A 22,876-nucleotide genomic window follows, 5' to 3' on the forward strand; every position below is an offset into this window, starting at 1 on the left:
TACAGTCTTACAGTCTGTACAGTAGAAAAACCATTACGCCTATGGGATGTCCTCACTTTTCACAAAAACAAACCTGTGTGTGTGTGTGTGTGTGTGTGTGTGTGTGTTTGCGTGCATGAGGAAAAAAAGAGTGAGTGTGAAAGGGCGGTGTTTCCCTGTGTCAGTGCTCTGTGTCTCAGTCTCAACACGGCTCAGAGAATGCCACCATGAGCTTGAAACAGAAACTTAAGCCTGTAAGTACCATCCTTGCCTTGACCTTTATTTATCTCCTCTTCACCCACTCTCTCTTTTCTTACCTTCGCTGCTTTGTGTTTCTCTTTCACTCTGATTTTCACTTCCCACACCTGGTTGGGGAAAAAAATAGGTCAGGACCAGGATGGATTTGACTGACAGCTGATGCAACTCACATAGATCACTGTTAATGGTGTTGTTTCAGTGTCAGACTCTGTTGACTTTTTGTGACTTGTGAGACATACGCAAACCGAGACGTGTTTTTGCCTGAGGTCGCATCCCTTTATTTTGCCTCTCTCTTTATATCTTTGTTTTGTCTTATTGCCGTTCACCATGTGTTTGTTTTATTTGTAGTAGTGGCGTGTAATTACACGTCTTTGTTTGATTTTTGTTTGTTTTTCCATTTTTTGTTTAGTTTTTTAAATTCCCATTTACTGTGTTTGTTTTATTTGTCGTGGTTGCTTTAACATGTCCCTTTGTTTTGTTTTAGTTTGTTTTATCTTCATTTTTTGTTTTCTCTTGTTGACCATGTTTCTATTTGTATTAGCATGTGGACACATCCTTTCATGCACCACACTTTTGTTTTGCATGTTGAGGTGCAATGTTGCATGCTAAAAGCTGTTTTTTTTTCAGAGAGTGGTGGAATTTTATTTAATACAAACAACGTGTAGTATCAAAAAACACTTCATGGAAATGTTACACTGACCTTAGCTATACAAGATAAAGCTGTTTGTGAAGTTTTGCACAGTGCATGTTTTACTTTTGCGTATCTTTGTGTGTGTGAGAGTTTGTGGCTGTAGTCAGCATGCAGACAGTGAGAATGGATTTGCCTGGTTCCATCATTATGAAACAGAGTGCTACATTATATCAATAAGCACAGATATCTCGCTCCAGTGAATTTGTGTGTGTGCATGTGAGCGCCTTCTGTGATTAGGATCTCTCCAGCACATGGAACTGAATGTACATTCACACAGTGTGTTTGTGTGTGTGTGTGTGTCTGTGTGTTCGCAGACATGTGCAGACTGATAAGAAAGGATGTGACTCTACATGATGAGTACATGTTGATACTGTTACAAAATATGTATAATATATGCAGTGTTTTAAATATGGATAAGATACTCAAAGTGAGAATGGACATATTTGTTTTGAAGATTGCAGCTGTTTTGCGTGTGAGCTGTGAATGACAGTTTTCAAGGCTGCTGACTTCTTATTTTGCCACATGAAACTGAGCAATAAGACTGTGTGTGCTTGTGTGTGGGAAAGGTTTTGCTACTGCATGGGGAAGGGATGCCTCCCAATTGATAGCAAAATTCCACTGATAGCAAAATATGAAATAACTTGCCAATGCTGCGTGGGAAGAAGAAAAAAAAGATGAATAAACATATAAAATAATGTCTGAATGGATATCAAGATTTATGTGAAGTGCAGGGTTAGAGTTAGAGTACAGGAAATATTAGTAGCTCAGTATAAAAACAGTAGAAGTCTATGGAAAGTCCCCACCATAATCATTAATCTAGCATGTGTAAGTGTGGAATGATGTGTAATGACAGATAAGACTTTCTGAACAACTTACAACTTTTGGCAACAGCTATTTACACTGTGTTAAAAAAGGTTGTTTACACTGTGTGTAAATAGCGGTAGATACAGTTTGCACCATAAAGAGCAACGCATAGCATCTTGTTTGTGTTAGGTGCAAATACTCATAGACGCTATTCAGTACATAAAATAAAATGCTTTTTAACTAAAAGTTAAATATCTGAGCAGTGGTGGGCACAGTCAGTGAAAATCACATTAATAAACTGGTGACTACTCAACTTAACGGTGACGAGACTCTCTCGGGAATGCTTAATTCTGATTGGTCAGTCTTGATATTCATCAGTTAAATACTGCTGAATAATGGCAACACTGTATTATTGACCGCTTATCCTAAAACATGTACCCAACATAGCTGTACATACAGTCAGTCTTAGTACAGTCTTAGTTTTAGTTAACAATAACAATAATTGCACTTTTTTCACCATGCTAGTCTAAAATAAAAATAAAAATATTTTTAATAGATCTTTTTTGAACACAAGAATTTTTTCTTTATTCCTAAATTGATTTAGACAGGCAAGGGCAGCAGCAGTAACCTCTCATGTCGTGCTTTGACAACTAATCAGTGTGAGAGACTCTTTCAGCCTTTTTAGGTCTCATTTGGTTTGACCTGTTGGAAATGTTCCACACCCTCCCTCACCACTCCCTTTCCTGTCGATTTTTTTCTTTCTTTCTGTAAATTGGTGCATTTAGGCAGTTAAGCCTGTTTGTTCAACAATCCAGCTTTTTGTTCCCTTGGATTCAGAAAGCTGGCTTCATCCATCTATCCTGTACTGCTTTCTTTCTTACTTTAGATCCGGTGTGTTTGTATAGTATGTGTGTGGTAAAGATGACTGCAATGAAGTGTCTGGTTTTAGGTAGAGTCTGTGGAGTCTCTTCTGTTTCTGAAGAAACAGTTTTTCTGGGGATGTTGTGAGTCAGCATGACACCTTGGAGAACATGGACAAGGAGCCTCTCATTGTCGTACCGGTCAGTACAGACTGCAATTTATGCAGGATGCACATTAATGTTGTATTCAGAAATATTTGATGAATGTGTACATATGCAGAGGTATTTTCTCACGTAATTGCAAAGGATATGGCTAATAGACAGAAACATTTATCATACATTTCTGTGATGTCAGCTTGAATAGTTGGCAGGTGGTGGCATGTAAATAGGTAAATTGTTATTTGCTTAAATGAAGTCATTCATCTACTTAAACAAAGGCAATTCTGTGCTCTGACGTGCTAAAGAAAAGTAAAAACCCTGAATTACATTCATACAATCTGAAATGTGACACTGGAGCACAAAACCAGTCTTAAGTCGCTGGGGAATATTTTTAGCAATAGGCAAAAATACAATGTATGGGTCAAAGTTATTGATTTTTCTTTTATGCCAAAAATCATTTGGATATTAAGTAAACATCATGTTCCATTAGTATATTTTTTTAATTTCCTACCGTAAATATATTAAAACTTAATTTTTGATTAGTAATATACATCATTTGGACAACTTTAAAGGCGATTTTCTCAATATTTTTTTGCACCCTCAGATTCCAGATTTTCAAATAGTTGTATCTCGACCAAATATCGTCCTATCCTAACACACCATACATCAATGGAAAGCTTATTTATTCAGCTTTCAGATGATGTATAAATATAAGTCAATCTTCGTAAGGCTGTGATTTGCATTAGGTTGCCATGTGTGCTGAAATTTGTATAAAAGAAAAAGGAAGACTGACAAGCAAGTAATGCTGTGTGCATACTCATTTATCAGGAAAAAAAAGTGCAATACTAGGTTTGAGATTGTATTATTATTGTTTGAACATATTTGAATACCATGGCAACGTTATAGTCATTTACTGCTCTTTACTGTTTTGCTTACAAAATAGTTGTTTTCCATCCCAAAAGAACTCTTTCAGATTGACCAACTTTTTCCACATGACTGATGTTCAACGATCAACTTGTAGTTTCCATGGCAACCACTGGCTCGTCTGTGTGCAGTAATCATGGGCTGCTAATGGTGTATTAAAGGAGTGATTTTCTATTGGGGAAAAGCTCAAGCACAAAATAGGTCTCAGTGTGAAATAGTTCAGCAGATACATACTGTATGTGGCCCACTGCTTCCTGCATACTTGTTTCATAAAAATACTTGTTGCATAATGTCTTTTATTTTGGTTCTGTTTATTTGGTCATTTATTTTTGGGGCTTTTTGTCTCTTTATTAGACAGATGGTACATTGAAGTTTTTCTTTCTTTCATTCTTTAAAAAATAAAGGTTCTTTTTTGGCATCTGTGGTTCCATAAAGAACATTCATGGAATCTTTCCATTGCACAGAACATTGTTTATAGTGGGAAACGGTTCTTCAGATTATTCAAATGTTTTTCGCACTCAGAAAACTGGTTCTTTTAAGAACTGTTGACTGAAAGGTTCTTTTGTGGAGCCAGAATGGTTCTTCTATGGCTTTGTTATGAAAACCCCCTTTTGGATCCCTTGTTTTTATGAGCCAGTGGTTGATCTTTAATCATAGTAGAGGGAGATAATGGAAAGCTGTAGGGACGTGACAGAGGAGGCTGATCCAGACCCCATTGCAGAGCCTCTCAGTAACACAATACAAACTCTAGCTATTAATGTCTGAGAGTGTGTGCATTCGTAGTTGACCGTGAATGGTGAAGGGTGGATGTCAATAACATCAAATGCCATTGTTTTTTGACTGAACATCATGACGTCAAACCTGTGCCATCGGAGCCATGTTAACTGAATCTGGAATCTATCTCCAATCTGTGTTTTTGTCCTAAATTACTACGGTACACCTCTAAGTGTTTATTCAGACTATTGTAAATCTGTCAGTGACTCATCCATAAACAGAGAGAAGTTGCAGGGTTCTCCAGCTGCAATGTTCTTCTGCACTTTTTTTTTATTAACTGCTAGAGCGCCATAGTTGCATAGTGTACCTTTAATTTTTCCTCTGTTTCTCACACAAAACTATTGTGTGACTTGAGTAGCACACAAGTCATATGGTCTTTTATTATGATATATTTATTGTGTGTTTAGTTAATTCTTCTTTTGTGTTTTATGAATGAAGTAACAGCGTACCGGTTTGGAGGGAGAATATAATGACACACTCTTCATTTGGATTGGTTCTTTTTCCTATAGTGTTGCATTTGCACCACTTTCAAGCAGTGTGGTCGATTAACAGAGACAGACCCCCTGTGGCGCATTTCTTCACTCTGTGCCCTTTAAAATTTGATCTGGTCTTAGGATGTGGCTGCTGCCCTTCCTTTTAATAATGGCACATGTGAAGAGGAAGAGGAGACTTAAGCACTGAAGAGCAAAACATGAAAGATGAACAGATGTCTGCATTTCACACAGAGTCTATATATCTCTAAAGCTTGTGCGGGTTGAAATGGGATTTGACAATACAGTTCAGAGCATTGAGTGAAATGTCTATTTCTTTAAAATGCCATCAAGATATAATCTGGTGTGTTTTTTTGGGTCTATTGAGGTATCTTCTGACATTTTGTACTGTCACTCATAGACTTAACCTCGTAGTGGGCATGTTTGTTTGTATAATTGCACTTGTTTTGGGGACTGAATCATTGTACTAGATAATTCTGCATTCACAACACTAACTAGGTTTCCAAAAAGTTGCGAATTCTTCACTGTTTCCATCCCATGTGTTTAAGGGAATAAAATCGTCACTTCTTGGGAAACTGGTGAAAAGTATTAAATGCCTGTCTCTTTTTTTCCTATATGCGCCTCAGAGCGCGCAGACGAAATGCAATAACAAACGCTGTCATGTTATCTTGTGTTCAGTTGCCTGATGTTTGGGAACACAGTCGTGCGAGACAGTTAGAGACAGGGACGTGATAATACCAAATAATTTTGATGAAGGACTTTGGCTCAGGCATTTCAAAATTATTAAATAACATTTGAGATGGTGTGCAATGAGATCGGTGTGCTGGTTAGTTCAGTTATCCAAGCACAAGGTCTGTTGTGGTAAAGTCAAATGACTGTTTTGGAGAACGTGTTTTTATTGAAGTTTATGCGCATGTCTTGTTATTGGATTAAAAAAAAATTCAGCTCAATTGAGTGCATAAGCTTTTTATGCGCATCTTGGCACTTCCATCCTGTGCTTTTTATGCAATATCTCAAAATTTGCATAAAAATAGGTAAATGGAAACATAGCTATTGTCACTAATGTCATGCTTTTAAGAACCCTTCAAATAAAATCATCTACTTGAAAACATCTACTAATGAAATAAAATGCAACTTATGTATCCACAAATTTCACTTTAATATTAATTTTTAGTAATTATGTTATGTACTTTTGTCATGTTTATTAGCTTTTTTAAATATTACTATTTAAATTTTATTTTTTTATTTAAATTTTTTTTAAATGAATTTAAAAATTATATATTTTTTAATGTTTCTAATGTAATATTTACTTTTTATTTTATTTCTGCTTTATTTCAATTAGCAAAAACATTTGTAATAGTTTAAGTTGTTGTTGTTAACAATAACAACCCTGTCCAGATGGTGTAGTTATAATATCTGCCAGCAAAACTGTCGGCTAGTGGTCCATGCTAACCACATATATATATCGAAATTCAATTAAAAACACCCCTCTCTTTCATTCTCTCCCCAGGTACTGTCACTCGGAGCAGATGTGCTTCCTGAGTACAAGCTTCAAGCTCCACGCATCCACAAGTGGACGATCCTCCACTACAGCCCGTTCAAGGCAGTGTGGGACTGGATCATCCTGCTCCTGGTGCTCTACACGGCCGTCTTCACGCCCTACTCGGCCGCCTTCCTCCTCAATGAGCAGGAGGACGAGAGGAGGCGCACCTGCGGCTATACCTGCAACCCCCTCAACGTAGTGGACCTGGTGGTGGATGTCATGTTCATAATCGACATCCTCATCAATTTCAGGACCACTTATGTCAACCACAACGACGAGGTGGTCAGCAATCCCACTCGCATCGCTCAGCACTACTTCAAGGGCTGGTTCCTCATAGACATTGTGGCCGCCATTCCCTTCGACCTGCTCATTTTCAGAGCAGGTTCAGATGAGGTGAGGGCTGTGACATGCTCACTAGGTGGTATATTAATCAATATTATGTTTCAAATGCACAGCTAGAACAGAGCGTACAATTGTTAAACCTTCTAAATTTATAAGAACCTTTTAGAATAATCAATGAATCATCTAGAATATTGATAGCAGTGTAATAATGTTGATTGCGCTTATTATTCTGAACGTTCTATCGACCTGTAGATGCTGCATTATTGATGATGTATACAGTAAAGGTGAAGGTCACTTCCACAAAATAGGGCTGGTGTCATTTTAAATATTATCATACAATGGTTCTTACTACTTAACGAGTACTGAAGTATGTGATTTGAAATCTGCCATTTATCTCATGAAAAACAGAGACTGATCATGGTCATTTATTTTTCTTTTATATAGTGTATAAGTATATCATTCTATAATATATAAAGAGAACAGTTTAGAAGTTAACATACTGGAAGTATTATTAATCTTTTTTTCCATGAAACACAAAAGGTGAAATTTTAAATAACATCCTAATCACTCTTTTCTATATAAAGAAAGGGAAGAAAAATGACAAAAAAGCATCATAAAAGTATCTTCTGACTTGTGAACCTAATTATAAGTCTTCTTAAAGGGATAGTTCACCTGTTAATAAAAATTCTGTAATCATTTACTCACCTTCAAGCTGATTTAAACCTATCTTTCTTCTGTGGAAAATAAAAGATGTTTTGAAGAATAGAATGAAGAAACAGTTGATGGTCCCCATTGACTTCCATAGTATGGGGGGGAAATCGGGACCATTCACTGTTTGGTTACCAGCATTCTTCAAAATGTCTTCTTTTTTGTTCAGCAGAAGATAGAAATTCTTGCAGTAAATGATGACAGAATTTTCTCTTTTTTGGGGTGAGCTTTCCCCTTAAACCATATGATAGATTTGTGTGAGGAACAAATCAAAATCTAAGTCTTGAATCTCAGAGTTTGTGAACAAATCATTCTTTTCGTGAGTCGAATCTTTTTTAATGAATCTTTTGTTCATGAATCATACTGATCCATTCTTCAATTCAGCTTACTGACTCAATGACTTCAGTTCACAGCTCACTAGAGGAAAAATGATTGGTGAATAGTGATTTGTTCCTCACGTAAAGCCATGCAATCACTTCAGAAGTCTATTTAACATGACTTTTTGATGGTTTTTAAAGGGGTCCTATTATGCTTTTTCACATTTTCAACTTTAGTTAGTCTGTAATGTTGCTGTTTGAGCATAAAAAAAGATCTGCAAAGTTACAAAGCTCAAAGTCCACTTCAAAAGGAGATATTTTATTTAACAGAAATCACTTTTCAAAAACTACAACGAACGACTCGTTTGGACTACAACGCATATTTTCCAGGATTTGTGATATCACAAAGATCGACGAATGGGACGAGACCTGGTTGAGCTGCACTAGAGAAGGCAACGAGTGTTATCACTATGTCAGAGACACACTAGCTTTCCCAAGGCAGACAGAACTTAGAGTGGTTACAATCATCCGGGTTTAAATCGCGCTCAAACTGATTTGATTTTGACGCAATATTTACACTGAAGCTCGCAGGCGGCTATGGTAAGGGGCGTGACATTTCCTGACAAGGCACCGAGTGCTGCCAATCACAACACACACTGGCCCAGCTAACCAATCACAACACACACTGGCCCAGCTAACCAATCACAGCACACACTGGCCCAGCTAACCAATCACATTTCGTATTTCAGAAGGTGGGCCTTCGTTTGATTCAGGAACTATTTGAGTCGTTCATGCCAGACTGGGGAGAGAGGTGTTGTAATAATGTAAACTATGTGAAAAAATAATGTGTTTTTCGAACAATGTAGTATGAGAGCCTGTTCTAGTACACCCCCAAAACAAAATCAAGACTTTGTAAAAGAGCATAATAGGACCCCTTTAAGTTTGACAGCTCAAGTCCTTGTTAAGTTTTATTACATGTATAGAATGTGGAAGGGCTTCTTCAGCGATTCCCCTTTTGTGTGCCATGGAAGGAGGTCATAAATATAATTCTGTCGCAATCATGCAGACTAAATAAAAATGCAAACTAATGTATCCTCTCAAACTCGTCCTTCCAGCCTCAAACCACGACTCTGATTGGTCTTCTGAAGACTGCGCGGCTGCTGCGATTGGTACGAGTAGCGAGGAAACTGGACCGTTACTCTGAGTATGGCGCGGCAGTGCTCTTCCTTCTCATGTGCACCTTTGCCCTCATCGCTCACTGGCTGGCATGCATCTGGTACGCCATTGGCAACGTGGAGCGCACCAGCTCTGCCCGTATTGGAGGCATGAAGATCGGCTGGCTGGACAACCTGGCTGACCAGATTGGCAAACGTTATAATGACAGCGATTCCTTCTCCGGCCCCTCTATCAAGGATAAATATGTAACTGCACTGTACTTCACCTTCAGTAGTTTGACCAGCGTGGGATTCGGAAATGTCTCTCCCAACACCAACCCTGAGAAGATTTTTTCCATTTGTGTCATGCTCATTGGCTGTAAGTGCACTACATTCATTATCTATATGTGACACTGGACCACAAAACCACTCTTAAGTCGCTGGGGTATATTTGTAGCAATAGCCAAAAATACATTGTATGGGTCAAAATTATCGCTTTTCCTTTTATGGCAAAAATCATCAGGATATTAAGTAAAGATCATGTTCCATGAAGATATTTTGTAAATTTCCTACCATAAATATGTTAAAACTTAATGTTTGATTAGTAATATGTATTGCTAAGAACTTCATTTAGACAAATTTAAAGGCGATTTTCTCAATATTTTGATTTTTTTTTTGCACCCTCAGATTCCAGATTTTCAAATAGTTGTATCTCGGCCAAATATAGTAATTTCATAACAAACCATGCATCAGTGGAAAGCTTATTTATTCAGCTTCCAGATGTATAAATCTCAATTTCGAAAAATGGACCCTTATGACTGGTTTTGTGGTCCAAGGTCACATATTAGGCATGACAACTAAGGCTTCACTGGGAACTTCAACAACTTAAACATTAATATACATTACCATACAAAGGTCTGTGGTCATTAAGATAGTTTTGATTGCAAATTGGACTGAAAGATTGACTTATGTTCAGTAAAAAAAAATTTATTTTAATTTTAATTTTCATATTTTCTCAGCTACTATTGACATATGCTACTGTTTAAAAGTTTTGTAGTCCTGAAGTTTTTGTAATAGACATTATTATTTAATTCACCAAGGGCACATTAAATTAATCAAAAGTGACAGTAAAGTCCTTTTATTTTACAAAAAAATTATATTTCAAATAAATTATTTTGAACTTCATATCCATCAAAGAATCTTGAAAAACAAGTTTTCAACTGATAATAATGAGAAATGTTTCTTGAGCTGCAAATCAGTATATTAGTAATTTCTAAAGGATCATGTGACACTGAAGACTGGAGTAATGGCTGCTGAAAATTCAGCTTTGCATCACAAGAATAAATTACATATTAAAACAAACATTAAAATAGAACAGTTATTTTATGTTGTGATCATATTTCTGAATATTACTGTTTTTACCATATTTTGATCAAATAAATGCAGCCTTGGTGAGCATAAGATATTTTATTCAAAAACTTCTTACTGATCCCAATCTTTTAAATGGTAGTGTATATATTATAAAAAAATCTTATTTTACAAAAAAATTATATTTCAAATAAATTATTTTGAACTTCATATCCATCAAAGAATCTTGAAAAACAAGTTTTCAACTGATAATAATGAGAAATGTTTCTTGAGCTGCAAATCAGTATATTAGTAATTTCTAAAGGATCATGTGACACTGAAGACTGGAGTAATGGCTGCTGAAAATTCAGCTTTGCATCACAAGAATAAATTACATATTAAAACAAACATTAAAATAGAACAGTTATTTTATGTTGTGATCATATTTCTGAATATTACTGTTTTTACTGTATTTTGATCAAATAAATGCAGCCTTGGTGAGCATAAGATATTTTATTCAAAAACTTCTTACTGATCCCAATCTTTTAAATGGTAGTGTATATATTATAAAAAAATATTTTGTTTGCACCATGCTCTTGGCTGATGATAATCTTTGTTCTTCTTTATTTCCAGCCCTGATGTATGCCAGTATCTTTGGCAATGTGTCAGCTATAATTCAGAGGTTGTACTCAGGCACAGCTCGCTATCACACTCAGATGCTACGTGTGAAAGAGTTCATCAGGTTCCATCAGATCCCAGGAGGACTTCGACAACGACTAGAAGAGTACTTCCAGCACGCCTGGTCCTACACTAACGGCATTGACATGAACGCTGTGAGTTACAAGCACACACATAAACTCTAAATATACCTGAAGTAATACATGTACTTTTATATACTGCCCGATGTAATGTTCAAAGTATGGTGAGAGGGCTTCCGGACCCCTCATATGTGTTATGAAGCAGCCATAAGAATAAATCGTTTAAATTTTTTTTTTGATTTATACTTAAAATGCTACCTTTTAACCCTTAGTCAATTTATGGGGTTTAATTCAAATGTAAAAAATATTGTACATCTGTAAAGTTGCATAATGTTGTCGTTTTCTCACATGTCCTGCTACAGGTGTTGAAGGGTTTTCCGGAGTGTCTGCAGGCTGACATCTGTCTGCATCTGAACCGCAGTCTGCTGCAGAACTGTAAGGCATTTCGGGGGGCGAGCAAGGGCTGTCTGCGGGCTCTGGCCATGCGTTTTAAGACCACTCATGCCCCACCCGGTGACACTCTGGTGCACAGTGGAGACGTATTAACCGCACTGTATTTCATCTCCCGTGGCTCCATAGAGATCCTCCGAGAGGATGTGGTCGTGGCCATTTTAGGTTTGACTACTTTCTAGTTTTGTCCGTTTTATATTTTGATTTTCTTTATTTCAACCCACTCCAGCTTGAAAACTAGAACTTGCTGCCTTAACTTTAGTAAACGCAAAGAGATTTTTTTGTGTGATTTGAGCTTGATACTTCACATTTATTGTTTTGCTCAGAAAGCTGATGTAACTGTATCTTGTTTTTTGATTTTTGTATCCTGTATCTTGCTTTTTTTTCATTTATTTCAGCTTACAATACAAAAAAATTGAGATTTATACAGTATCTCCTGAATAAATAAGCTTTCATGATACTTCACATTTATTGTTTTGCTCAGAAAGCTGATGTAACTGTATCTTGTTTTTTGATTTTTGTATCCTGTATCTTGCTTTTTTTTCATTTATTTCAGCTTACAATACAAAAAAATTGAGATTTATACAGTATCTCAAAGCTGAATAAATAAGCTTTCCATTGATGTATAGTTTGTTAGGATAGGACAATATTTAGCCGAGATACAACTATGTGAAACAATCTGGAATCTGAGGGTGCAAAAAAATCCTAAATATTGAGAGAATCGCCTTTAAAGTTGTCCAAATGAAGTTTTTAGCAATGCATATTACTAATCAATAATTAAGTTTTGATATATGTATGGTAGGAAATTTACTAAATATCTTCATGGAACATGATCTTTACTTAATATCCTAAATAATTTTGGCATAAAAGAAAAATCAATCATGTTGACCCATACAATGTATTTTTGGCTATCGCTACAAATATACCCCAGCGACTTAAGACTGGTTTTGTGCTCCAGGGTCACATATTTGTAATTGTAATTGACACCAGAACAGCTTTCTATTTTAAATGCAATTTATAAAATCTAATTTTCAGTATCACATTTCTTCAGAAATCATTCTAAAATGCTGATTTGGTGCTCAAGAAACATTTCTTACTATTATCAATGTTAAAAACAGTTGTGCTGCTTAGTATTTTTGTGGAAACCGTCTTTTGTTTGTAATATACTTTGATGAATAGAAAATTTAAATCAACAGCATTTATTTCAAATAGAAACTATCTGTATTATTATCTGAATTATAAAGGGCTTCCTTGTCACTTTTGATCAGTTTAATGCATCCTTGCTAAATAAAAGTATTAATCATTTCTTTAAATATTTGACACCAAACGTTTGAATGGTAGTGTATGTATTCCAGTGAAATTTACAAACACATTGCCTTATAAAAGTTAAAACAATGACTGGAGATTAATACTCAGAACTAAAAGGATTGTATCATAGAGGATCATGCTGCTGTTCCTGTTTTCTAGGGTGGTCCATCACGTCAGCAGTGTAGGGACCCAAAAAAACTGTACACTTACTAAAGTGCAGCTTTATAGTGCCCCTTAGTGGTTGAACTCTTTTAAATGTTGTATTAATACTCAGCATTACATGAAGCCTATTTGGCACCCAAATGTGATCCTATTCTTCTATATTTCTCCTCTAATAATTCCAACTTCTGCCTCTCTTTCTGTTTCCACTGTAGGTAAGAATGATATTTTTGGGGAGCACATCAGTCTATATGCCAGGCCGGGGAAATCAAGTGCGGACGTGAGGGCTCTGACGTACTGTGACCTGCACAAGATCCTCAGAGACGACCTGCTGGAAGTGTTGGACATGTACCCCGATTTCTCCGACAGCTTCTGGAGTAACCTAGAGATCACATTCAACCTTCGAGATGTAAGCCACTCAAACTCGCACAATACAGAGGAACTAAATGTGTGTTTTGGACAACAGCGAGTTATTATTTGTGTTTCTGTACATGTTTTCTGTAATTATGTGAGTTACTGAAGCTTGTGTGTATCAGGCAGACAGAGTCATGCATGCAACCCCAAGCGAGGACTCAGACTGTGGGTACCGTCGACCCAGACATCGGAGGAACCCCTTACAGCGAAATCGACCTGGTAAGTGTGCTAATCTAGTCCAAGAGGGACACAAAAATGATACAACATACTATTCTGATCTCTCTTCTCTCTTAAATCACTAAGATGGGATGGACCGAGATGGGATGGACACGTACCCAGTCCAGTCCTGTTCGCCTGTGGGCAACCACCGGGGGGCAATACCGCTCTCTCACTGGGATGAGTTATGCAGCAATACCAGTGCTGCTTCCTTGTCCAGTGAGGAGGACATGAAGCCCCTGGTATCTGGCCGAGGGGAAATGTACTCACCAGGGACAGAGATGCAAGAATACTCCCCTTCTGCAGTCAGCCTAATGCCCCCCGACAACAGCACAGCTTCTGCCATGGGAGGACCACTGGGAGGGACACATCCGTGCACAGGTAGCAGGATTGGGTTTGATGCCTCCTAAACCATAGAAGGCTGAACGTATTATCAGCCCAAGTTCATGAAAAATATGCACCTGTGGGGACCTTTTTGCAAAAAGGGGTTCGCAGCAGTTCAAAAGTGAAATGTCTAGTGAGTGGTACTAAAAGGCGTGTTTAATTTTCTCAGATCAGATCAATGTAAATGGGTAAATAATAATAGTTTTTTGCATTTACATGCAAGCACGTATTGCAGCAGTTTGGAAATAAAATGTCTGGTGAGTGGCGCTAAAAAGTTAATGCTCTATTGCGTTCAAAAAAATATGGTACCACGCATAGATATGTAGGTAGTTGCCTGTGTGTCTGCAGTAGTTAGACGCATGTACATATCTATGTCTGCAATAGACAAATAAGCAGATGATTTCGCTTAACTAACACCGTACAACAAGAAGAAGGCATTAGCTTAACATCGAAAGTCACTACAGTTTAAAAACCTGTAATACTGAGTTAATTCATATTAAAAACACAAATCAACACATTCTTACCTGTTAAAGTTTATCCAATTTCTCAAATTTTGGTGGTTTTTGCAACCAGAGGCTGCGCAATGTGGTGGCGTCCTGAAAAAATCCTGATTTTTATTGTGAGTGATGACACATTGACCGTTCCAAGATGGTGGATGCGTCGACGTGTCAGGAACAGTGACTTCTACCTATACATATACCAAGCAAACCAAGCCCTAAACTCAAACGATGGTGCTAAAGAAAACTTTTTGCTAAAGCAATTGTGCCATTTCACCTTATTTCTACATAGCTTTTTTTTGTCAAACTGTGTTTCATAAAATTTGTACCCAAGCTCTCCGCATTACAATTGCAGCATTGTATCAGGTGCGCTAACGAGCAAGTTTACTATGTCAGAAAAGCTGGGTATGTGGTGCAAATATTAAAATATTTTACAAATCATGCACTATAAGTGGTTTACAGCTGATATCATAGTATAGTGCAAGGAACCATGCAAAAATGAACATTTCACATTCATTAATTGATAATCTGCCCCTTTATTTAAAATTTGTATGAAAATAAATAAAGATTGTTGGTGTTTTACTGCCACAAGTGTTCATTTCAACTGGAATGGCAGCAAATTGTATGTACATTTTTGGAGTTTTAAACTTGTAAAAATGTACGTATGTAGTTTTTTTCCAGTGAGCCTGGGTTGCATAATATGCCATGCCATGCGAAGTTTAAGTACTGTATAAGTTCGGCATACGTCACCAAAGAGAAGTCTGTCATTTCACTGGAAGATCCAGTTATGACATTTTCATTGAAAATTGCAATGTCAAAACATGTTTAATCATATAAACATATAAAAACCTAAGACATGCATTTAAAAAGTAGACAGGATGAATTTTAATTTCATGCCAACTTTAAAAGTATGCAATTTACCATAGCCAGCCAGTATGAACGTTTTGTAATTGGTAGAAGTATGCAAATTGGTGTTTAGCTACTGGTTATTTTTTATCTGCAATGTATGATATTTTATAATCATTTTAGTCTTCTCCATATTTAACTTGTCTGTTACTCTGTATCTTTCTGTTCCTCTTGATCTTTTCACTCATTCTTCATCCATACAGCGGCTCCTCTGAACGTGTCAGGGTTATACGGCTGTTTGCCCGACCGCAGGACCAGTCAGTACTCAGAGAGTCAGAGACGTTCCTCTGCAGTGCAGGCCTGCTACCACCATCACAGCCCCTGTGTTGAGGACAGACCGAGTCGGCTGCAGGCGCGTCTGGAGCTGCTGCAGTCGCAACTCAACAGGTCCGATATCCAGATGATAAAAAAACAAGCTTATAATGGCAAAGTCTGCGTTTGTCTTACAACTCCACTTTTCTCTCTCTCTCTCTCTAAAGACTGGAGACCAGGATGACGGCTGATATAAATGTGATCCTGCAGTTGCTGCAAAGGCAGATGGCACCTGTACCCCCTGCCTACAGCGCTGTTTCCCCTGAACTGCTGGCCCACCACGCTCATCCTACCAGCCTGTACACCTCAGCAACGCACAGCACTATGCCATCTTTACAGATCAATGACAGTTCATCACCTGGAAAGGTAGGTTATCACGTGAGCAGTGAGAGAAGAACGTTGGTTTGTAAACCACTTATACTACGGGGCCGTTGAATGCTTGAATCTGATTGGCTGACAAACGTTCCGAGGTGTGCAATTATTTTCAGGGAAACGCACGGCGAACGTAGTTCCAGGCAGCTCTCTTGACCTCATTACAGTTCCATATCACTTTGCATAGTTAACTGTAATAACGGAAATTAGCATACAGTACCTATACAGCACACAGGAATTACTGCAATCACACGTGCTCGCACACGCACACTACGGTCACGCAGTTTGCACAAAAAGGTGTTGTCAGCGCTGCCCTGACGATTTATCAGTTAGCCCGTGTAGCAACTTAAAGGCTACACATGACATTTCTCACTAGCGAGGTAATAACAGCTCTGTTTAGAGACGCTGCTGCAGAACACTGTTGAGGGACGCACAGAGGTAGCCTAATTCACACAAGCTCTCTCTCTCTTTCTTTCTCTTTCCCTGTGTGTCTCTGTCTCTCTCGCTCTCTTTCTAATAAATTCATTAATAACATCAACGGCTCAAGCCTCCATTAGCTTTAAAATGACGTTTTGAAACTAGCAAAAGAGGCGTTGGATGCGATGCGGAAGAAATAATCCTACTCACAATAGCGATTTAAGTACAAAAACCAGACAAATCCCTTTAAATATATCATCTGATCGATGTCTTGAGGTGTGGTAACCGTAGTATAAGCGGAATAATTGACTCCGGGCCGTTGAATTATTACAAAAAATACGGCCCGTCGTCAATTATTCCTTACACATTACATAGATGAACAGCAGCTGTGTAATTCCAGAAGCAGTATCCACCTTATTTCTCAGTAATGCGCTGTAGGGAAATAACGAGAAGAATAACAAAGTGCAGTAAACTGTAAAACTGTTTGCACTACAAACCACTGTCTTCATAATTAAGATAATACATTCAAATAATATGGACACACCTTTTGCAATATCAAGCAGCAAAACAAGTTGTTTCGTACAGCTAAAAATAGCTGGAAGCAGACGAGTCCGCAAGCCAGATACATTAAATTTACAAATTATCAGTGGCGACTCGTCGGGAAAAAATAGGGTGGATAAGGAGGACAAAACAGACCACTCATATAAAAATGAATATGCTGGATGTATATGACCTGATATACTTGAATAGCAGGCTAAGATAATTGTTACTATAAACATTAAACATGTTTTTGAAAATGTTAAAAAATGTGCTTTTAAATTGTCGTTTGTACTAAAGCTAAAATAAATTATTGAAATATACAGGTGCATCTCAATAAATTAGAATGTCGTGGAAAAGTTCATTTATTTCAGTAATTCAACTCAAATTGTGAAACTTGTGTATTAAATAAATTCAATGCACACAGACTGAAGTAGTTTAAGTCTTTGGTTCTTTTAATTGTGATGATTTTTTTATTGTTTTTTTTTATTGGTCTTATGAAGTATTCTAATTTGTTGAGATAGTGAATTGGTGGGTTTTTGTTAAATGTGAGCCAAAATCATCACAATTAAAAGAACCAAAGACTTAAACTACTTCAGTCTGTGTGCATTGAATTTATTTAATACACAAGTTTCACAATTTGAGTTGAATTACTGAAATAAATGAACTTTTCCACGACATTCTCATTTATTGAGATGCACCTGTATATATATTAATAAACTAAATTATAAAACCTGAAGGGTAACTTGATTAACTTGGAAATATTTCTTATATTTCTATCTCTGTACTACATATTTTTATTCTATTCTATTCATTTTTCACAAAACTATATATATATATTGTAACAAAACTATATTATATTATTATTTTATCTTTCATGCAGATTTCAGGTTTTATTTCTTACTGTTAAAAACGTGGGCTGTCAATAGAATAAAATCATTTCATGATTTTTCATGACAAAAAATAACTAAAACAATTAATAACAACAAAAAAACTTTTAGATTTTTTTTAAATAAAAAAATAACAATAAATAACATTACACACATTTAATTAAAAAAAACGCATTACAAAAATGTATTAAAAATGCATTTTCTCTCAAATTTCCTGCAGATCCCCTAGCACTTTCTTGCAGGCCCCCGGGAGTCTAGAGACCCCACTATTAAAACCCCTGCTGAACAACCTCTTTTTTAGAGAATAATTTTTTTGGTAGATTTCCAATTTTCGTGTTCAAGTAGATAGGAGCTTTACTTGCTTACATGACTAGTGTTACCAAGATGGCGACGTGTAAACTGATATTGGTAATATAATGATTGTCACCAACTAAGATATTTGTCACAGTTAGAGTCACCTCCGTCGAGCTAGGTGGGCGTGGTTTCAGCAACCAGCTCCCGCCTCTTTGCCCATTTTTGATTATCCAGGAGTGACGCGCTGCCAAGATGGCGACGGCAGGCTCCGCCTACTTTAGGCTTCAAAACCACTCTTCGGAAACCTACGGGTGACGTCACGGACACTACGTCCATGTTTTTATACAGTCTATGGTTCTTACATTATCAGCAGTCTAGATGAATCTTTGTAGTCAACTTGTTGCATGTCTGTATTGAACCGGACCTGTTTTATCCACAGAGCCCAGACTTGGACAGCTTCAAAGAGAAGTCTCCAGACTCTTTGTCCAGTGGGATCCATCTAACAGTTGCCTCCAGTGACACCATGTCCATGTCCCCAGAGACAGAGCTGGCTGTGCCCACAGGACTGAATCCCACCGGAGAGCCTCATCTACAGCCCCCCGGACTGCTGTGTAGAAGCCTACGCTTCCCTTCGCTCCCGGACAGTCTGGAGAGTCCGAGCACGCTGGAGGGATCACCAGATATCCAGAGGCACCTGTCCGATCCAGTCTTACCTGGAAACTAGAGGCCAAAAACAGACTACTGTCCGTTCTGAGACGCATATGTGCTTTCCCTTTTCAAACAGCTCAATATTTCACTTTTGCAATAAAATGTATTCATGCTACTTAGTTAAAAGGGCGTCCAGTAGAGAAACCGGTGACTGTAGATTTCTCTGAAGCTCTGAGGTGTTTTGTCTCATATCCCTTCTCATTCAGAGCAGGATTTTTTCCTCTGATGCGAGAGTATTTGGTAACACCTCTCGACTTTTGTGTCATTGAATATGAAGAGAAGCACAGTGGCCAATAAAGACAGTCAAAGAGAAGATACTACATTATGATGACCTTCCACAATCATGTAATAATTGTACATTTTTGTCTGTCTGTTTGAGGTTTGTCATTACATACTAAACCTCATCTTGTCTTCTTATGTCCGCTTCTTATGTCCTGTTGGATCCTCTGAGGAAATGACAATGTATAATGAATTGCTTGTGTGTACTGATATTGCAAACGTGCAAAATGTTCTTTTCCGTTTATAGATTTTCTAATGATATACTATTATAAATATATATATTTTTGTGTCAGGTTAGGTGTTTGACCCAAATCTAATGTATTAGCCTATTACATCAAATGACATTATGACTGGCACAAATATGAAGCGTTGTATATTTGGATTCATAGTTACCAAATAGGCATGAATTCAGGGTTATGAAATTATATTTCTCACTCAAGTGGTTATTTTAACTGCTGATGGGTGGTGTGACTGTGTGTTAAGATGTGGGATCTTTTGGAAATGTGATCATTGAATCTGAAAGAGAAGACTACTCAATCTTGACGTTCTGATTGGAGAAACTTTTTTGTGGTGAAATCAGTGTAAAGTTTGTTTTACCTCTGCAACGTAAGCAGATGAATGTATGGAAAATGATTGGAAACCTTTATTGGACTGTGAAGGTTTCCAAAAGCACACACTTTTTATTATTATTACTATTTTTTAGATTAAATGTTATTTATAACGAAGTGCTAATGTTGCACTGGGTTCAAGATATCAATATTCTTGGTCTCTTTTTCATCATTTTTTAGTTTTAGGGATCCACTGATATTAAAATGCTCAATACTAACAAGCTAATAATTATTTTAATGTTATAAGCAGTGTTATTTTAGTATTTTTATATACTATTATAGTATTTTTCAGTGCTAGCATCTCTGGTTATAAATAATAATTATCTAATATTCTAATCTGTAGTATAAAAATGGCTATTCTTTTAGAAATTTGCCAAATTTTACATTTAACAGTTCATAAAAATAAACGTAGTGAGCATTATTAGATGGCAAATTTAATCAGAACACAGAAATAAAGGAAATGAGCATGCCGAATTAAATATCCAATATCTAACCACTAAAATAATCTCTAATATAATCAGCCAATAACCAGTTTTGCCTTGATACATTGTACACCCATAAAAATTAGTTGGCTGGCCTTTACATGATTAATGAACACAGAAAGCTTTATGAAAGAACAAGAGTTTATTAAGTGAGTTTATTAATAGAAAAGCATCATGGCTGGACACACACGGAACTACTTACATTTAAACACTCCATCTAAGAGTGTGAGGTGAGGATGAGGATCCCACACAGCCTCGCAGATTCACTTTTGATTCGACCGAAAGGTGTGGCGTTACTACTACATCATATTTGTGTAACAACAGAACAGTTTCATGGACCGACCAAATGACTCGCAATGCAAAGTTATTCTGGAAAAGTGACACTTTTGTCCTACCTTGTACATAATAATTATATATGTATACAGTACACATTTCACTTCGAGCACAAGCATGCTGAAAGGGGATTAACTTTTTTTAATGAAAAAGAACATGGGGAAAAATATAACAGGAACTCTAAGTAATGCATCTTTAAATGGAAAAGACATTGCCCACTCAAACATTGACTTCAACAGCGCAACTAACCGCTTTGTGAGATGTGAGCGTGTCTGAGGTACAATTATGAATGTTTTGCAGTGACGTCAAGCATTTTATCTCCATACTATCCTGTATTTAACAATTTCCAGGGATACAAAAAAAAATGGCACCTTCCTGAAATGAAAAAAAAAAACCCCCGGGATCTGAAGTTCAGAGGACCTTTAAAATTGTGTTAATCTTTGAAGTAAGTAATTACATCTTAATAAAATGGTAGTTTTGTATTGTCCATATTGGCAATTTTACATCTTTCTGATCCTAGTTTTCAAAAATGTTTTTTACCGGTTAAAGATAGTTTAAGATCCCATTATGAGGACTCTGGGACACCGGCAAGTAGGAAAACAGACAAATATGATATATTGTGCAGAAACACAGATACTCATTCACACGGCTTCATTCTCCCAGACAAAAGTTGCACACACATTGTTCAGACTGTTGTTCCCATAGGCCCGTTCATACGGTTTCCCGCTTGAAACCCGCAGACCTCAGGAACTTTAGAAAACAAGTCTCTGCTCCATGAAAGACTCTCTTCCAGCAATGCTGCCCGCAGGAAGCACAGAGGCGCTTTAAGCCTCAGCTCTACACCCGCAGGATCTCCAGACAGTTGTTGTAGCAAATGGCAATCCAGTCGGGTTGAGTGGAGGCCCACTGCACGTTATTGATCTCTCCCTCGGCCGTGTAAGCCAGGATGGGGTCCTCGATGGCCCGCGGCATCTGCTGGATGTCCCAGATCAGAGCCTGGTGATCGTCCGCTACAGTGGGATTTAAAAGAAAAGGGGGCCAAGTAAAGAAGACTTGTATGAAACAGCACTGTCACTGCTGCTATAGTCTAATACTGACCAAACGAAAACAGAACTCACACAACCGGTCCATTTAAGAATTCAAATCTATTGGATGTGTAAACAATTTAATGCATGTTTACGTGTAAGTTAATGTTTGATTTGAATAATATATTAGTAAATACTCAAATGAATATGTGACACTGGAGCACAAAACCAGTCATAAATCGCACGGTTATATTTGCAGCAATAGCCAAAAATACATTGTATGGGTCAAAATTATCGATTGTTCTTTTATGCCAAAAATCATTAAGATATTAAGTAAAGATCATGTTCCATGAAGATATGTTTTAAATTTCCAAGTGTAAATATCAAAACTTCATTTTTGATTAGTAATATGCACTGCTAAGAACTTTAAAGGCGATTTTATCAATTTGGATTTTTTTTTTTTTGCAACCTCAGATTCCAGATTTTCACATAGTTGTATCTTGGCCAAATATTGTTCTATCCTAACAAACCATACATCCATGGAAAGCTGATTTATTCAGCTTTCAGGTTATATATAACTAATCTGAAAAATGGACCCTTAGGACTGATTTTGTGGTCCAGGGTCACATATTTACTAAAATGTAAAAATGCCTTCTTTTTTTTAATAAAAAAAGTATTTTTTTTAGTTAGCTCATGTAACTTAATGTAGTTACATAATGTTAACAAACTGAAAAGTTTCACATGCATTCTTGCTAAATAAAAGCATTGATTTCCCTGAAAATCTATTTTGACCCCACATATATATACACAGTATCTCACAGAAGTGAGTTCACCCCTCACATTTTTGTAAATATTTTAATATATCTTTTCATGTGACAACACTGAAGAAATAACACTTTGCTACAATGTAAAGTAGTTAGTGTACAGCTTGTATAACAGTGTAAATTCGCTGTCCCCTCAAAATAACTCAACACACAGCCATTAATGTCTAAACCGCTGGCCACAAAAGTGAGTACACCCCTAAGTGAAAATGTCCAAATTGGGCCCAAAGTGTCAATATTTTGTGCGCCCACCATTATTTTCCAGCACTGCCTTAACCCTCTTGGGCATGGAGTTCATCAGAGCTTCACAGGTTGCCACTGGAGTCCTCTTCCACTCCTCCATGAAGACATCACG

The 22,876-nt window shown here is 37.1% G+C and overlaps 2 protein-coding genes across 3 annotated transcripts in view; one reads left to right on the forward strand and one right to left on the reverse strand.

Moving 5' to 3' along the window:
* Positions 1 to 20,005, forward strand: part of kcnh6a (potassium voltage-gated channel, subfamily H (eag-related), member 6a) — a 46,158-nt gene extending 26,153 nt beyond the window's left edge. For both annotated transcript variants that reach the window (XM_016269118.1, XM_016269119.1), the window contains 10 exons: positions 6,451 to 6,876; positions 8,966 to 9,383; positions 10,985 to 11,184; positions 11,472 to 11,724; positions 13,242 to 13,435; positions 13,563 to 13,659; positions 13,744 to 14,037; positions 15,647 to 15,830; positions 15,923 to 16,121; positions 18,705 to 20,005. In XM_016269118.1, the coding sequence (XP_016124604.1) occupies positions 6,451 to 6,876; positions 8,966 to 9,383; positions 10,985 to 11,184; positions 11,472 to 11,724; positions 13,242 to 13,435; positions 13,563 to 13,659; positions 13,744 to 14,037; positions 15,647 to 15,830; positions 15,923 to 16,121; positions 18,705 to 18,989 (2,550 nt within the window). In that variant the 3' untranslated portion in view covers positions 18,990 to 20,005. The remainder of the gene's footprint in view (positions 1 to 6,450; positions 6,877 to 8,965; positions 9,384 to 10,984; positions 11,185 to 11,471; positions 11,725 to 13,241; positions 13,436 to 13,562; positions 13,660 to 13,743; positions 14,038 to 15,646; positions 15,831 to 15,922; positions 16,122 to 18,704) is intronic.
* Positions 20,006 to 20,456: 451 nt separating this feature from the next.
* Positions 20,457 to 22,876, reverse strand: part of LOC107583090 (DDB1- and CUL4-associated factor 7-like) — an 8,279-nt gene continuing 5,859 nt past the window's right edge. Inside the window, exon 7 of the mRNA XM_016269184.1 lies at positions 20,457 to 21,685. Coding sequence (XP_016124670.1) covers positions 21,513 to 21,685 — 173 coding nt within the window. The 3' untranslated portion in view covers positions 20,457 to 21,512. The remainder of the gene's footprint in view (positions 21,686 to 22,876) is intronic.

This window comes from Sinocyclocheilus grahami, unplaced genomic scaffold (genome assembly GCF_001515645.1).
Source record: "Sinocyclocheilus grahami isolate Dianchi unplaced genomic scaffold, SAMN03320097.WGS_v1.1 scaffold49.1, whole genome shotgun sequence".
Classification (NCBI taxonomy): Eukaryota; Metazoa; Chordata; class Actinopteri; order Cypriniformes; family Cyprinidae; genus Sinocyclocheilus; species Sinocyclocheilus grahami.